This window comes from Gymnoscopelus microlampas (genome assembly GCF_963454915.1).
Source record: "Gymnoscopelus microlampas genome assembly, chromosome: 12".
Lineage (NCBI taxonomy): Eukaryota > Metazoa > Chordata > Actinopteri > Myctophiformes > Myctophidae > Gymnoscopelus > Gymnoscopelus microlampas.
In genome coordinates, this window is record NC_139949.1 from 16,257,913 (window position 1) to 16,276,260 (window position 18,348).

At 40.5% G+C, this 18,348-nt stretch overlaps 1 protein-coding gene across 5 annotated transcripts in view; it reads right to left on the minus strand.

The window, feature by feature from the left end:
* Positions 1 to 14,288: 14,288 nt before the first annotated feature.
* The window catches only part of gabrg2 (gamma-aminobutyric acid type A receptor subunit gamma2), a gene marked incomplete at both ends in the record, with an annotated part of 69,739 nt that continues 65,679 nt past the window's right edge, over positions 14,289 to 18,348 (minus strand). For 2 of the 5 annotated variants that reach the window (XM_084073204.1, XM_084073202.1), the window contains 2 exons: positions 14,289 to 14,567; positions 17,530 to 17,553. In XM_084073204.1, the coding sequence (XP_083929330.1) occupies positions 14,289 to 14,567; positions 17,530 to 17,553 (303 nt within the window). Of the gene's footprint in view, positions 14,571 to 17,529; positions 17,554 to 18,348 lie in introns of all 5 variants that reach the window. The other 3 variants (XM_084073206.1, XM_084073203.1, XM_084073205.1) reach the window with 2 other exon arrangements.

The following is an 18,348-nucleotide window of genomic DNA, read 5'->3' on the forward strand; positions in this document are numbered from 1 at the left end:
TCAAAAAATGACACGTTGCGTTCCAGGTCTTAATGGGTCAAGCAATGTGGTGTGTCTTTTTCTTTTGCTGTCCTCTAACCCAACCCTATAACCCCAGTATAACCCTAGACTGAGGGAACATAGGACTGGGTGAAGAACAGGCATGAACCCTCCGGTCCGTCAGATCCTGTTCCGAGTCCAAGTCCTTGACTACCTCGTGCACTGTCCCGTTGGCAATGGTAATGGTTTTGTCCTCCGTGTTAAATGCCATTACTTTGGTTTTCTTGGCACTGAGCTGGAGGCAGATCTTCCTGCACTCTGTTTCTACTGCCAGAAACGAAGTTCAACTGAATGTTGATGGGAACATGCCAACCGGCCACATCCTGTGCACAATCTGTCATAAAATGTGTGTCGCAAGCTTCTTCCATTTGGCGAAGTCAGGTTATGTCATTGTAGCCACGACTCAAAGATATGGGTGACAGGATAACCGGAAGAGTGGGCACCTAATTGTTAAATTGGCTATTTTGTTCCCAATATGTCATTTAAAGAATTTCCCCTGACTTCACGTTTGCAGGCATGTATTAACCCCAAGAGGCAAATTAATAAGAAGCACAGCTTTATGACTAAATTGCTCAAAATGTTGAGTGGAAAAGTGTGCTCTAAGCTTGCTTATATTCTTTGATACATATTCGGCATTGTACATGTGTTGTTAGACAGCTAAATGCGGCTATGAGCATTTCTCTTCTTTGGCTCAAGGTGACTTCATAGATGGACCTTATGAATTGAGCTGTTAAAAGATAGGTTGGACTTGCTGCCAGTATTCAGGCATAAGAACGTACCCAACAAAACACCCCAAGCATCAACAGTCAACTTCACTGAATGATGTCACGTAGGAGATAAAAAAAAGAAAAAGAATGATGTGTCCTTGGAGATAACTTTGCTTGAGGAGGAAACTCCAGTGGTAGTCAATGAGCTTTGGTGGCAGCAGCTATATATATCTTTTGAAACAACACTCAGCCCTGAAGCAACAGTGGCCTACAAGGTTAAAGGTGTGTCCTTTTGGAAGGCTGCCAGCGTGATCCGCTGGCCTGGCCGGTACAATCTGGATAGAAAAAGCGATTGATCAATAACCACCATTGAACTGCCCTTGAGCAAGTCACTTAACCCCGACTGCTCCATTGGACCTGTTCAGTGGTCAATAAAGGTGGAAAAATACATTTGTTTCTGGAGACACGCACCAGGCTTTAGCAAGGTCGACAAAAAAATCACATTCATATTGTCTGTGTGTGTGTGTGTGTGTGTATGTGTCACCCTTTTATCCAGAATGGGTCAGTGTGATTGAGCAGATGCAATTAGGGTGCCTTGTCAAAAGGACACTTTGAGGGGCCACTGTGGGCTATGTTGTGTAACCCAGTTATAGCGTAACTTTGTAAGAAACAAGACAACCCATGCCATTTTGTAAACATGAAACTGCCTTGCTGAGAAACCTCTGTAGAGCCAGACAGTAGTATAAACTACTAACCATCAAGATTCACTGAACCTTTTCATGTCTTGACAACACACACACACACACACACACACACACACACACACACACACACACACACACACACACACACACACACAGCAACACACTCGTGAACTACGCGTGCAATTTAGTTTTGGCCCTAACTCTATGCTGAACTCAGATTTTCTAAAACACGCTTATATGTAGACTACTTTTATTTCGGTGGCATTTCTGAGAGGTGCAAGTGCACAGAATCTGCATGCGCTAATTTTGCTATTATTGAACCTGAGCCACTTGAGATTCAATTAACCCATTCAATCCGGGAACACATCTCTGTCATTTTTTTTATTTCTTTGGCTATTCAAAAATAGCAGATTTGCTATTTTTGAAAAATCGTGAAAAGTTGTGCAAATCTTTGAGTATATATTTTCTAAAGCGTGCATTTCTAACTCAAATCTTTGCTTCTGGGGTACCCGTAGATTACGTCTCTCGTAGATGTATTTTATCCATTATGACTTCAGATTGAAAATGTCAGAATCAATGAAATACATCTACAAGAGTCGTAATCTACGGCTACTTCTGGGGCGTCCCTGGAACAAAATCTTTTACAGATGTTCGCTTTAAAAAGTATATATTTAAAGATTTGCCAAAAAATTCAATTAAAATAAAAACAAATAGCCAAATAAATCTAAAATGACAGACATGCGGTCCCGGATTCAATGGGTTAACAGCAAAAAATGAAAGGCTTTTTCAACCCGAGCATTTCTCTTTGAACTTTCCTCATGAAAAATGCTAATTGAGCAGGGGGAAAAAAAACACATGTAAATTGAGCATCATAATCATGATGATATCTAGCACATAGATGCTAGTGGGTACTTTACTGTATACATACTGTACAAAGAACCGTGCACATCACAGAGACCCGTTTGTGCACTATGCACCCAAAAAGACGGTCCCAGCAGAGGCTCATGCTGACATGTTTGATGTGGATGCATTAGAGCGTGCCAAATAAATAAACATTCGCATCCATCACCCCCGCACTAGCAAGTGGTAAAAGTTGTGATATATAGCAATGCATAATTCAGTCTTTGGGATCATTTTCAAGAAACACGGCTGAACGTGACCTGAATGCGCGGAACTTGCAGGGTTTGATAGCGGCTGTGAGCGTAAAAGCTGTGTGGCATATAGATTTCAGTGATCCCTAAAGACGCTATAAAGTCTCTAAAGTCTCTGGTAATTACTGAAGTTTTTTTTTTTTTAAAGATTTTTGTTTGGCTTTTTCTGCCTTTATTGATAGATACAGTAGACTGACGGGGTTAGTGGTTGATAGTAACTAAGTATATTTACTTAAGTACTGTACTTAAGTACAATGTTGAGGTATTTGTACTTTTACTTGAGTATTTCCAACTTCCAATACTTTTACTTCTACTCCACTACATCTTGGATCCAAATATTGTGCTTTTACTCCACTACAATTATTTGAAGACTTTAGTTACTAGTTACTTTGTAGATTTGGATTAGTATTACAAAACATACATCAACCACTTCAGCCCTATACATTTCAGCCATTTGAAAATAGCTGATCTACAAGCTCACAATGTGTCGCGATGCGACGCATTGTGAGCTTGTAGATCTGCTATTTTCAAAAGATTTGTATACTGTACATGTGAAAACGTGTGAAATGGGACATTCTGCATAATGAGTACTTTTACTTTTGGTAAATTTTGATGCCTATACTTTTGTACTTTTACTCAAGGACATTTTGAATTTCGGACTTTCACTTGTAACAGAGTATTTCTACATTGCAGTATTGATACTTTTACCTACCTCATTCAGTGCCAAACTTATTTCTGGCTTTATCATCCCTGTTCCAAGGCCAAAATACATTGTAAAAAAAAAGTGCTTAGGAAGCGAGATACAGCCTTTTTCAGTAAGAAGTTAAACAAGAAGTGAATGGAACAGCAAATCTTCAAATCATGATATCTTGGGCTTTGAACATTTTTTTTCAAAAAAAAAAAAGGAAAACATTTTTTTTTAAATCTTTTGGATTAAAAAAAAAAGAAAGTATGACGTCGGTGACATAATTGGCACTCTGGGCTTATGAAAAACGTGACGTTGGCGACGTCAATGGCACTGAATGAGTTGTTAAGAGCAAATAATAGAAGCATTGTTCAACACTTTAACCCTGGTATCCCCATTTGGGGGTGGGCATGTCATTGTTGGCGAACGTTCTCTTAAGCCCATATGCTTTATTTGTACATCGTACGCCAGTGTTTTGCAGCAGAAATGTGGCCAATTTACAAGCTCGTAACGTGTCGTGATGTGTGTTGAGCTGGTAGATCTGCAATTTTACGTGAATGTTCCCCCCGGAATAGGAATGCTAAGGTTAAATATTCAGTGAGAGCTGTTCAGATATTGAGTTTTCACAGCTAGAGGTGGAAGCGTTTTTCGTGATCATGTGAGGTTTCTCGCCATTACCGGCAGCTTTCACAAGGCCCCCACCAGACGGGGTGCGGGTGGGGATGTCCACCCGCACCCCACCACCCCCAAGGCCAAATGACTTCGGTTTCAAGATCAGATTCCTATCTCTGTAGTCAAGCACTGCAGACCTAACGGGTTCCATTTAGCATCACTAAATGATGTTAACGGATACCTCTACAGTATGAGTGTTATCAATTCAATTCAATTCAATGCTTTATTCCAGACACTCAGACAGTGAGCTAGCTTTCTTGGCGCAGGGGGTTGTTGGACGGACTGGTGCATTACACTGTCCGGTCGCTACACTTGTGTCAGAAGTGGCGCGTTGAGGAGGGGCACGGTGGCGCAGTCGGTAGCGCTGTCGCCTCACAGCTAGAAGGTCCTGGGTTCGATTCCCGCCAGGGACGCTGTGGGCGCTGGGGGCGTGTTCTCTCCTCCACGTCATCGGCGCCCATACCCTAGGTGGGGTTGGTGAAAGGGCCTACTCTGTGTGGAGTTTGCATGTTCTCCCCGTGTCTCCTAGGGTAGTTAATACCCTCACAAAAACATGTAGTAATCCTGGTCACTATACTGCCTCCCCCTGGTCAGCCGGGGCGCCTGATGGAGGAGAAGGGAACTGGTTGGAATAACGTGTTCCTTCCACGCGCTATGTCCAACCAGGGAAACTCCCCCCTGTCGGGTGATAAGAAGCGGCCTGCTTGCTCCTCATGCATTGAAGGAGGCATGAGCTTCAGCTTGGGCTCTCCCTAGGCTGGCAGAGGGTAGGTAGTGCCCAGGATTACATAGGCAATTGGCACTGGGTGAAAAAATGTGGGTTACAAAATCGTGGGACAAAAATTATAAAAAAATAAAAAAAAAAGAAGTGGCGCGTTGCTCGCGTGAGGGACTCATGACTCAATGAGTGAAGTGTCACTGGAGTGAAGCGGGAGGGCGGGCTTGGATTGGAACCGTGGGGAGAGTGTAGCATCCCCATATCTGGCCACAACTCGCTCCACAGAGTGAGCTAGCTTTCTTGACGCAGGGGGTTGTTGTTGGCCGGAATTGGTGAGCCGTGAACTTCCGAGTTCGATCCCGACTCGGGGCGCTACACACAGTACATACAAATAAACGACAAAACACATACAACACAATACATTAAACTGTTAAAAACCATAACATTCCTTGTGATTTGCTTATATTATTATTTTTTATTTTTTTGTACATACAGTATAGTGTTATTTTCTTTGTATTTTATGTTGATTTTTGAACTGTTTGTCTGCTACTCTATATGTCGATGAACTGAATACCAAGGACCTCAATGGAAACAAGACCGCAAGGACTTTTTTGGACGGACCTTTTTAGACAAAGTATTATAAATCTAATTGTGATGTTTAAATGTTTTGCCTAATAAGATATTCAATCAATCAAAGCCTTCATTGAAAGGATTCATTTGAAGTTATGGCTGATTATTGTGTAAAGTGGCATCATGGGTTGAGCAGTTCAAACTGTATTATTCAACACTAATGAAGGCTGCAGCATATTGATGTGACAAGGTGATACAGTATTTTCAATATGCTATTCATTTTTCAAATTACCCTTAAATGTTTTTTTGAAAGCAATTCCTGCCAAGCATAGCTCATTAAGATCACCCAATTCAGTTTGAGTTTTTCATCAATTCACTTTTATGTGGCTTAAATGTATCAAACATGAATGCCATAAGTACATTTACTCAAGTACTGTACTTAAGTACAATTTTGAGGTATTTTTTACTTTACTGGAGTATTTCCAGTTGTCAGTGCTTCTACTTCTACTCCACTACATCTCAGAGGCAAATATTGTACTTTTACTCCACTACAATTATTTGAAAACCTTTGTTACTAGTTCCTTTGTAGATTATTATTACAATGCATACATTAACCACTTCAACCCTATATACTGTACCCACTTCAACCCTATATACATTTCACAAAAACCTAAGGTGTACTGTATATGGTGTATCCTGCACTAGCTTTACTAAATGCCAATCACCTTTAATAATACATATCTGCATTCAAGCTTCGAGCTTGAATGCATGAAAGAACATTTAATGGTGCTATCAAGTAGGGTTCAAAAAGCACCTGAAATGCAAGAAACATTGGCAGGCTGTCAACATACATGCACAGCACGCACCGAGTTTAGGATTAGAGTGCTCCCTCAGGCAGCTTTTCTTTTTTCCCTCTATAATAATGAAGCCATAATACAACCTATTATCTAACAGTCCCATTTTGTTACAAGTTATGAAATGTAACTTCAACTGTTAGTTGCCACTCAGATCTAAGTTAAAAAAAAAGATTGTATATATCCATCTCTGTTCAAGGACACATCGACAAGGCTCTGACAGACATTGCCTGAATGCTAACACACACCGTAGCCAAAAAGCAAGCCATGTGCAGACTGCATTATTAATACAGGGCACCTTGTACTCCCAGCTCCCCACTCTCTGAAGCCTGCACCTCAGCAGATGAAAGGGCCAGGCTTTGATGGCGTGACGTTGCGGTACGTTTCAGATGGTTGTGTAATAATCGGAGGGTTTCACAGCCATTTCTGTCCCCCTGGCAGCTGCCACCCTGCACAGTGGAGCGAAAGGGGGCCAGGTGCCAGGTAAGGGCCTGTGTCAGCCAACTGCTACACTGTAGCGAGTACACTGCTGGAGCAGAGATAGTTACAATCGAATCATTGACCTGTCAAACGACCCTAAAAGCTGTACATGACAAACTTCTTTCAAGCAAAGATGTGATTTATACCATGCTCCAATGGTGGAATTTTATCTCGCCTAATAGTAATGTACTGGGCAGGTTTCCCAAAAGGCCCTTAGCATTAAATTCACCTTTTTTATTCTTCTTCCCTCTCCCTTATTACACAACTGAGATATTATACAACTGGTCATACTGCTCTGTGCTGTAAGGATATGCCTCCAGGGCCATCACAGTCTGCAATGATCATTCTGCTCTTAAATCCAGAGCACTTATCGTCACAACAGTTATCCACACAGAATATATACCACACGGCAATATATTATTATTATCATCTCAAATCAGACACATGTCAAATCATGTGCTCCGCAAGTGCTCTCTTTCTCTCTCTCGATCTTTCTTGCACACACGTCACAGAGGGCGATATCACAGCAAGATTGGCACGTACTGTGAGAAGTTCTGTGTAGAACCCTTTACTGCGGAACTGAACGTACGTCTTCAAAAGCACGTGCATTTGAAGGCAGCTGTCCATTATAGTGTCACTTCGATGTTGCATCGCGTACACGTGAAAACATGAGGTTAATTAATGATGGATAAGATGGATACAAGTGGACGAGCTGTCAAGTTAATTGTTGTAAAGGGTTTTGACCCCATCATGAAACTACACTCCATAATATATCAAGAAAACCTACATGCAAAAAGGTTAAATTCAGATCTTATTGACGTTTAAGGCTACAGTGGTGAAGATGGTTAACTTCATAGTTAAGCGATCTGCTATCACACAACACTTCCAGTTCCTGCTTGAAGAAATGGACTGCATGCAGATATCCCTCTGCACTCAGTGGTTACGCTGTGGAAAGGTTTTGGAGAGTTTCCTAGGCTACTTTGATGCTTGTCTTGCTGGCTGAAAAAGACCAAGACTACCCAGAAGTTGAGGACGAGACACTTCAACAAGCTCAATCTCGAATTACAAGCTGCTGGGCAAACTGTTTGGGCGCTTTTGACAGCAAGCTAACTATCTTTATAAGAGACATTGCTACCTCCACTTACCAGTACTTCAGGCATGTACTGTATGGATGGAAATATGCCAAATACATCAGAAAAGTTGAATTGGACTTCACAAGACAATTTGTAGACTTATGGAACTACTAGGTTTGGGTCAGGCTACGCTACGCTACTCTTTCAACTACTCTGCAACTAAACATACAACTTTGGGGGACCACCTTGAATACATGGTAGTCAGCATTTACCTCGGGTCTACAGACAATTCTTCCAAATCCAACTTTAAATGTGAAACAGAAAGGCAATATGTTACGATTAGGCGTGATTTTGTCGAAACTTAAGCAGGAGTTAAATGGATGATAGATGATTCAGTGAGTGTTAACAGTATTACTCCCAAAGTGTCGAAAAAGTGGGCAACATTTCAAGGAGGAAGAGATGCATTTTATCATTTGGACCAAGTGCTTTGCTATTAGTCATTAATTCTGCTTTATTGTACTGCAAGCCAAAAATTTAATTAAACGAACACACCCACCCCTTCAGAAGCAGAACTTCTGTCCTCAGTCAGCAAAACCATTGGCCTTGACTCAGAAGAAGAGCAATAAACACACTGACAAAAAAAGATATACTGTACCCGCCAGAGGTGAACATTTTTGTTTAGGTACTGCTCTGTATGGTGTGTGTGTGTGTGTGTGTGTGTGTGTGTGTGTGTGTGTGTGTGTGTGTGTGTGTGTGTGTGTGTGTGTGTGTGTGTGTGTGTGTGTGTGTGTGTGTGTGTGTGTGTGTGTGTGTAATGTGACGCGTTGTGAGCCTCCCAATTTGGAACCCTCATGTCCTTTGGGCATCTCTATCTCCCTAACTGGCACTTCTGTGATTACATTATTTAAGTTAATCAAAAGGGGAGCAATGGATGATAAATCTGTAATGCCTGCAGCGTTACTAGCTGAATGTATCACCTGGACAGGATAGATTCATCTTTGACTGACTGGTATGTTCAAGTATGTATGGTATACCCATGCACGTCAGTTTCCAACCATAAATGTGCAGTCAGTGAAGTGCATATCTCTGTCAGGCTGTGTAGCCTACCCAGGGCAATTTAAGTCGTGGGTTGCAGCCGTCAGTACCTGGGGAAGCTGCCAGGGGAAATAGCAAAATGGCTAAACTTCATTGCATGGTTGGATGTTTGAATTTCTGCACTATTCTGTCTATTTTCAGCTACTTTGCTTTAAATGCTATTTTTTTTTTTTTAATGAGTGTGTTGAGAACAAGTTTCAGGACTCTGCAATACCGTACAGAAATCCAGTGGCTATCTTAAAATCAAACAAAACTTTATGCTTTGAAAAGTGGTTTGGCAGCAGCAGTATAGAGAGGCAAAGTTTATGGGATAAACATGGCCTCTAAGCTGAATACTGGAAGTTTGAGTGCAGGTAATCACAGTTATATTAGCTGGGCTACACAAATGGATGCATATTGAACAAAAATATGTTTCTCTCACTGCAGGCTTACAGTTACTGAAGATGGAACAATGCTTTAGGCATCTTTTAAGTGTGGATGGAAAACTTTCGAGCTTATTTCAACTCTTGAACCTTCGAATCTGAATAATCATTTCTATCTCTGTTTATTAAAATCCTACTATAAAATGAGGAAATCTCTGTCTGTCTGTCCTGTCTGAATGCACGTTTCTTCTCAGTGGGTTGACCGATTGATCTGAACTTGCACACAGGCATTGACCTTTGCATAGAGAGTGACGGAGCCCATTTTTCACTTTCCCCAAATGTAATCTGTTTATCAACATTTTGCCACGGGCTATGGGCTCTGTTGTCGCGGTTGCGGTCCCCTCGGGCTATAGGATCTGTAGCTGCGGTCGTCACTGGTCCCATAACCCAGTCGGACGGTGGGTGGACCATAGCTTCGGGGCTCACACACACCAATGTGCCCGGCAGCACAGAGATAACTGGCTCAGTGTTACAAAGTTATGAAGGACTTTGATTTAGGAGCCGTGTCCACAGAAAGCATTTTATGAGCGATGGTGGGGCGCTTTGAGAATCATGTCCGAAGCGCTCGCATGCAGTGTTTATTGACACCCGCAACGTTCGCGCCGATCAACCGTTGCTGTGTCATCATCAAAGACGTGTCATCTGTGTTATTAGCACAACAAATGGCTTAGCTGAAACAACGTAACCATGTACGGTTGGTTTCATGGTTTGTATGGTTGTGGCAAGGATTTAACGTCAGATCGTAAATGACCGGGGTTGTCAGATACAGCCAGCAGGATCAAATGAGCAGCGCTCCTCTCCAAAAGTTAACCCATTAAAACTGCATCTGTGTCGTTTTCAATTTTTGTGTTGGCTATATTCAAAAATAGCAGATATACAAGCTCACAGCGCGTCACTTTGTGCCGCACTGCAAGCTTGTACATCTGCTATTTTTTTACATTTTTGAAAAATATTGAAAGTTGTGAGAACTACTGATTGAAGGGTAGTGCACATTCCTGGGTATGGACAAGTTGAAATATAGAAACACAAAACACAGTTGAATGCAATCATTTTATTGTAAAATACCACAGCTGTGTGCAATTCCCTTATGAAAAGGACTTCTTTTTTTTCCAGTACATGTATAGTATATTATGCAGACCCTAACAGAATTCATCAGTGCCCCTTTTCATACAATACTGAAGAAATACAGTACGTATACTGTATGTTTAGATGGCAAACAACTAACATGTCTATGGTAACCAGATGAGATCTTTTTTTGTTTTGTTTTTTGGAAAACAAGTACATGGCTCCGGCAAATACATCATGGCATGTTTTCTGCAGTCTGACAAAATATATAATAATAGAAAGTATGTACGTGTGCTCTTCACATATAGGTCTCATTTGTGGGTCCCCAAATAAATAATAGAGGCGCTTTCTGGAAAATAAATACAGTACAATAATGGAGGCAAAGGCCTGAGGGCAGATGAGCTAAAGCTTAGATTAGTCCAGATTCCTTGAACTATCTGAAGTTCCTCTCTGTACACAGACAAATCCAGAGGGTTAATCTAACTACTGTATGAGGTTTAAATAAACCCTCTGGACTTTACTAGTTGACCTGTTTGTGCTATGCACTTTTTAGTGATTATCAACACCGTTCAGCTTCCCTTGTGACCTTCATATAGGTTTGCCGTTATATTGGAGTACAGTATGTGAAAAGACACGAAACATTGATAATACAAGCTTTATCCATATGGAGAAAAAAAAACACAATTTCTTTTTTCCTTTTCTTTTTTTCTCAAAATCATTCTTTACAGACATATGACATGCTAGGCTCTCTGTACTATGGGCATGTAAACAATCTGAGCTTGACTTGCATAATATGTGTATGGTCTGATTGCTGTCCAAATGAGCAAAACAAAACTCAAAAAGATGTTTTTAACCTTTTGCAATATGAGATATCCAAAAATTAGCATGTTTCAAGCATCTGAAAATGATATTATCTCCATTGTGTGCCAATCAATAATAAACATGGGATTGTATTCTCTGTACAGCATTTTCTCGGAGAACACAAAAGTGTTCATTTCATTTTATCCACAAAGTACTGTAGATCTACACTACAGTAATAGGATGAACCAGGAATCATATGTTTTGATATTGTGTATGACGTGTGGCTAATGTTGGCACTTAAACACATTTTTTCCATTCCATGTATTTCTCTAAACTAAAAATAATATCAATGGTGACCAATGTACATTACTATTGACACATATATTTCCTTCAGATGTGAAAGATATGTGCACACAAATGCCTAACTTATACTCCGTAGTACGGCGGTGATGCAAACCGTTTTTAGCTTGTAAATCAGTTGTTGTCAGCAAGCAACACCATGGTGCATTGGAGTATAAATCCAGCTTTAAGACAAGTCAAGAATACTAAGCGTAAGCTTTGAAACACAAGAAAACCACAATTGAATACAAAAAGGAGAAAGGACTCTAGGACATGTATGATTACTGTCATTGATTAGGGCAGAAATTAACATTCAAACCATGGGGGTGGTTTGCAGTGTTACAGATGAAAGAGGCAGTATACAAATAAATAATCACAAAATTAAGCAAACGTCTTGTTGCCACCTCAGGAATTAACACAGCAGTAGAGTGTCTATTTTTCTTTCTTTTCTGAAAACAGTTGAGTCTCAAATTTTGAAGCTGCACAGGTAACGGGTAACTGGAACTATTTGACGGATATAATACGTTTGACGGGCCCAAAGCATGTAGTTCACAACATAGAAAATACACAGATCAACAAGATCAAACTCCATTACCACATAGAACAAAAAATAAATAAATCAATACAAATGTGTCTCTCTCATTTCAACGTTAGCATTCTCTGTTTCTCTTCAGGGGGGCTATATCAACATAAAATACAACAAATTTTCAATTAAATAAATAGATAAATAAATACCCCGCCCATGATATATTTTATAGAGTCAGCCCATCATAATACAATAAATCTAATATAGAATGATGTATTGTTGGAATGCTGAAATTAACAAATATAGTATATACATTTACAAAAATGATATGGGTCTGATATATGGTGTGTCCCCCTTTAAAATATATATACATAAAACAATGTGATTTACACCTGCTTAGGAGATAACGAGTCAGGTAGAAACACCTGCCCTATGTTCTTTATCAAAGTTTAATTGTGAGGGATTATACAGTACTTAACAGTGAAGGATATTATGTTAAACATTCACAACTGTTACTTTATCCGTGTTCGTTCTCAACTCATTTTGACACTGTATTATAAAGTAACCCAAACAATTAAAATAAAATAAAAATACTGAAATTCCTTGAACATCTTCCAGACCATTTGATCATTTTGTCAAAGTCAGATAATTTACAACTCCACAGTGTCTTTAAAGAGACAGCCAGAGACAGAGAGAGTGTTAATAAGGCCTACATATCCGGTCACAGATTACATTTATTTTTTATTTTTTTTACCTGTGTTGTACTCGTCAACTTTACTAATATTTCACACATTGTTTTTGTTCCCCATTGCCTTTAAATACTCAAATGATTACTGAAGGTATATATACTCACGGTAGCCCTGTTCAACCACTGGTTTTAAAGTTCCAGATATAAGATACCTTTACCTGTGTACACAGTACTTGTATTTGCATTAGAATAGTAATGCATGTTTGAAGTCATATACTTGGGAGAAGATACAGCCTTTGGAAATACACATACATTGATATGCAATACTTACACTGAAAAGAAATCCTTAATGCATTGATATGTAATTTATACACAGCAAAATCCTCAAAGTTAAATTAACAGAGGATGTTATTGTGTAGGAACCCAATATGCATCCTTTTGTTGGTATACATACTATGTTTTTATGCCGTTTCCCTGTATGCTCAGAAAACCAGTATGCGAGCCACCAGCGTCTTATGTATATACCTTTATGTCATTGTTTTTAATACTAGAGACTTTTTTCATCACAGCCTATACAGTAGGCTAAGGTTAGGCTGTTATTACTGATAGCAGAATAAAATCCTTAACTGATCTTGCTCGTAGATAAAGATAATTCTCAACTTGGAGAAATACACAAACAAAAAGAGATCAAAAACATTTTTGTTTTTTGTTTCATTTCCCACTTTTCGTTGCAAGAACATATAATGAGATTCTGAATGATAACCAACAGTGCTCTTTTTTTTTTTTTGCTTCCAGCCAACAATAGAAGACCTTAAAATGTGTTGATTTTTTTTTTTTTTGGCCTGAAAGGTGCATGCAATAAATGTAAAACACTACGCAATAATAAAATATATACAGGGTCTGTACAGGTGACCATTGATCATAAATAGCATTATCTAACTCTGTGAAACCTCACATGAAAACAAAAAAAGAATGTTTACTTGTACCAGATAGCAGAATACATTTTTATCAAAGTGAATCTCAAAAATCTCACTCACTGTCCAACATTGCTCTATTAAAGTGCTTCAGATTTAGCTTTTCTTTTGTATGTTAGATGGATTTAAATAAAATTGTAGTAACGCTGTGCGAGTTGAGGTCGTAACCTAACGCCGCTCAGAAAATACTGGACAGATGACTAATTGGAATATCAGTAGGTTAGTGTCATCTCAGGAGAGGGAGAATAAGATCTTTGCTTGTAGACCTTCACTGTTCATAGACATCCTACAAAGCAATCAATGCTGCGCCCACAGAGAAGAGATAAGTACGTTTGAAAGGAAAAGCATCCTTGTGTAACAGTAGAGGGAATCTGTTAAAGCCTACTGTAGGCATGCAAAAATAAATAATGGAACTCAGAGTTTCGCTATCCCCTAGCACAATCATTGTTTCACTACACATCATCAGACGCCTTCATGCCAGTTAGTTATAATGCTACAACTTTTGCATTGTCGTTATTGTAAACATATAACTAATACTGGAGAGAGAGTAAAAGTCATGAATACAAATTTCATCATCCAGGAAAAAAAGAAGAGAGAATGTCAAATCAAAATATTGTGGATTTGAGTTGGTCTCCTCCTTGAAAATGTTTTTCGCTGGAGCAGAGGACGGATGGATGGATGTAATGCGATGAACTGTGTGATAAGGCTGGCCACACAACAGAACCTTAGAGATAGAGATATGACACCCAGTAGACGAGGTTGAAGAGGCCAAATGCAGTGGGGAAGCCGATGCGCGCGTACGAGTCTATCTTGGCGACGCGGATGTGCAACCTGCCGTGCCGCCACGCCCCAGAGCGGCAGTCCTCGAAACAGCAGAAGAAGCTGGTGCAGTCCTTCCCGTCCAGACACTCGTAGCCGTACTCCTCGTCCCTCTCCTGCATGTGCGAGGCGTTGTTCATCTGGATGGCGGTGGCTGAGCGCGGGCGAATGTCCACCGTGGGTGTCTGCTTTTGAACAGGACAAAAAGGGGATGCAGTTAGCCACCAGAGTCACTGCGAGCGCTCAGCATTGTGCAACACAACGCCGAGGGACCTCATTCATTTTCTGTCAGTAGTCAGCGAAATGTAATTTGCACCTTCAACTTGCCAACGGATCCTTTTGAAGGAAATGTCAGGGTAATACAAATGGGCCCATAACTAGCACCTGTGGTTGTAATTAGGGGTGTTTAGGCCTATACATTAGCTGACAATGGGTCAGTCCCCGTGGAACTCATGATGCAAATTACACCTTTGGGTAAACTCTGGGATAGAGCTGGCTTGCTGAGGTTTCCTTTTTTTTACATTGTTATTTTGCAGATTTATGATGCTAGTGCTGGGCAATTCCATTCCACATTTAATGGTAATGACCCTACTGTCGCTGTACAACAATTGAACACATCGTGAGATGAAATTTGCAGATCAAAGCATTAAGTCCTGCTTGGTGTGCGATGACTCACTGAAATTACATAATTTTGATGCTGTGTGGATGACATTGTGGGAGCTTCACTGTAAGAAATGCAGGACACATTGTAATTGGCTTATATGATGCACCAGGGATCTAAGCTGAGAGATACGGAGTGTTTTGTTGGAAGATGTACAACGCATCCCTCCAGCCCACTCTTCCTCCTGCCACTTTAATGTGTTAAAATAAACTCCATTTCAAGCTGCGCTCACTGCTGGAGGGCACACACAGGCCTTCATCTATGAAAGACTCCCGAAATAGGACAGTGACATCAGCACGTCTTTGCCCTGTCACTTGAAAGGGAGACAATTAGTATTCAAATAGTGAGTTTTCATCACGATTTATCTCAAAATGCCATGCCACCTTTGCACAAATTGGAATTCTGGTTCTTTGGAAGATTAACTGCTCAATCCCTCCTCTTGGCAGTCGAAGTTTTCCCTGACCTTGCAGATACAGTACACTCTGGGCGTTGACCTCAACGTTAAGAAATACAGTGCATTGTGAGCTCGCAGACGTCAACGGGCCAACCTCCACAGATTTATCGTCACTGCACATTTCAAAGAACTGCCACTTGCTGTCGCCTAAAAGCTTGTTCACGTCTTGGTTTTGAAATGTAAAAAAGTACATCAAATAACCGCGCAACTGTAATAACATTATAGTCCAACCAGGTGTATTTACATTGGGCACTGTAAAACATGCTTCATGCTGACTGACACGTATTGTTAGATGTTTACAATGGACAAGAGGGCTTTACTTGTCACTCACTCACAAATAGAGAAATGTCGGTAAGCATGTGGTAGAGTTCCCACATGGATTAATTGCCATTCCTGGCGGCTTCACATTTTGCCCAGCACTAGTGTACACAAGGGTGGCTGTCATCCCCTTGAAAACGATACATAACCATGAAAAAAAGACATGCTTTTTTTCCCCCCATTGTTTCTTTCCCACCCTTTTTTCCCCCTGAATTAATAGCCAGTTGGGCTCGTGCTGGAATGATTAGCACAGCAGGTTATGTGAGTCAGTTCTCAAAGGGGATTGGCTGCACTGCGGGGAAGCGTGGTGGAAGCTCAAGCAGAAGGAAGTAGCACAGACAGCATCCCGCCGTACGGCAGTGGTGGGGCCCAGGCCCTGGGGCCACAGGGGTTAGCAAAGAAAAATACAATACGTACGGCACAGTGGGATCTGCAACTTTAACTGGCTGAAAGTTAGACAACCTCCTAGGACCAACATCAAGCACCCGGTTTATACTTAGCTGCATGGCTGTGTCACTCTGTGTCATTCTGTACTTCAAGCTGAAAAAAGTGTCGATGTGATTCGTGACAATGAAAACAACAAAATAAAATAAAATATGTATGTATGTAATGCATTTATTTATTTTTGGTCGAGCGACACAGCCATGCCACAAAGTATGACTCAGCCGTCAGAATGCTTGTCTAATATATGTCATTTTAGCAACAAATTTGCCTTTCACAATTAGTCACCTGCAGAAAAAGGGGATTTGTGAATCATTGTAAAAACTATTAAAATACAATAAAATATTCGTAGGTAAATCTTTAGCATTTAATGTATTTCATAAATTAAGTTTATATGTAAAATATCTTGGGTAAAATACTGGAGGTTATTTCCTAAATTTAGCTCCTCGCTGGCGCCCACCCACCTGGTGTGCGGTTTCTGGGTATTTAGAGATTACGTTGTGTTAATCCACTGAACGGACCCAAGCTCTAATTAGACTTAACACAGTGTCGGGGTTGTCTATTTCAGTCTGTTAAGGCTCTGCTGACTCTGTAGGAAGCGTCAGGGTTTAGAAGCCCAACAAACACGGTTATAGATTTACTGGCAGGAGATGTGGGGGAAGAAGAAGAAGAAGAAGAAGAAGAAGACGAAGAAGGCGAAGAAGAAGAAGCTGTTGCAGCAACTACTAGCTTAACGTAGAGTACGGCGCAATATAAAGCCTGATATAGACAGAGTCACACGCCGAGAATATCAGACCTACAAGCTCACGACGCGTCAAGGATTCCGACGCGTTGTGAGCTTACAGGTCTTCTATTCTCCGCCATTCTCGGCGCACGATATAGCATAAATTAGGCTTGACACAGGACAGAGGGAGCCAGAATGCTGTCATACAGGGCCCTTGGCTGGTGCAATCATTTTCACATGTACACACTATGTGTGGGCATGGTTATTTGAGATTCCAAACAAAACCACATTAAGTAGGGTATACGTCTGTCTGGCTGGCTGGCTGCCTCCGCACTGTGCGCTTGCGGAGCCCAGGTTTTCGTGTTATTTCTGCTTATTTTGCTAGCCAGGAACTCAAGTGGGAAGTACACACAGGTAGTCAGAGAGAGGATATGCTTTAAGGAGAGGCAGTACTGGTCAAAGCAGTGAAGTGCTAGGGGCCCAAAGAGCCACAATGCAGCAAACACATGCAGTCAGTAGAGGGTATAAACTCAGACACAGGCAGTATACCTTTGACGAAAAGAGTCGGAGGAGCTTTTGTCCGGGACAGGAAACAAAGAACATGTGGAATTTTTTTAAGAGAGAGCAACACTGGAGTAAACAGACGGCTAAACAATTAGATAATCAAACAGACACAGACATACAACTCTACTGTCTTAACAGGAAGGTAGAAAAGAGACATGTAGGTTACAGTACACAGCAAAATCCTAAGTGTAAAAATCAGACCCGGGGTTCATTTTAACATGCTCAGAGTTAGACTAACGCTCAGGATTTGGCGGTGTACTGTGAAAGAGACATACTTATTACACAACAGACAAGGGGGGAGATGCATAGTACAACACACAGTATCACAGGTGGCGGTGCTCTTAACCACATAAGCCCTATTTAAATGTGTTCAAAAATATCCAATCTACAAGAATTGCATACGTGTTGTGAGCTTGTAGAATGGCTATTTTTCAAATATAAATAAGTGAATAAATTATTAATAATAAGAATAAGAATAATATCAATTCAAAGACATTTGGGAAAACAATTCAACATTTTTGAAAATCTTTGACATCTGTTGCCTGTAATGCCATGCCCAAAATAGGGACACTGTGTTTAAAGTTGTTGGAACTCCTTGGAACATCTACGACTGACACAAAGTAGAGAGAGATTAATTATAGAAAGTAGAGAGAGATTAATTATAGCATAATACATCGGTTAAATAGTGTCTACGTGGCTTATGAGTATTTAATGTGGTACATTGGTACAACGTGGTAAACGTTGGCACTTGTCATGACTTTAAACTGAGGCAATGCATAAGTAATCTTATCTAAGCCATTACAG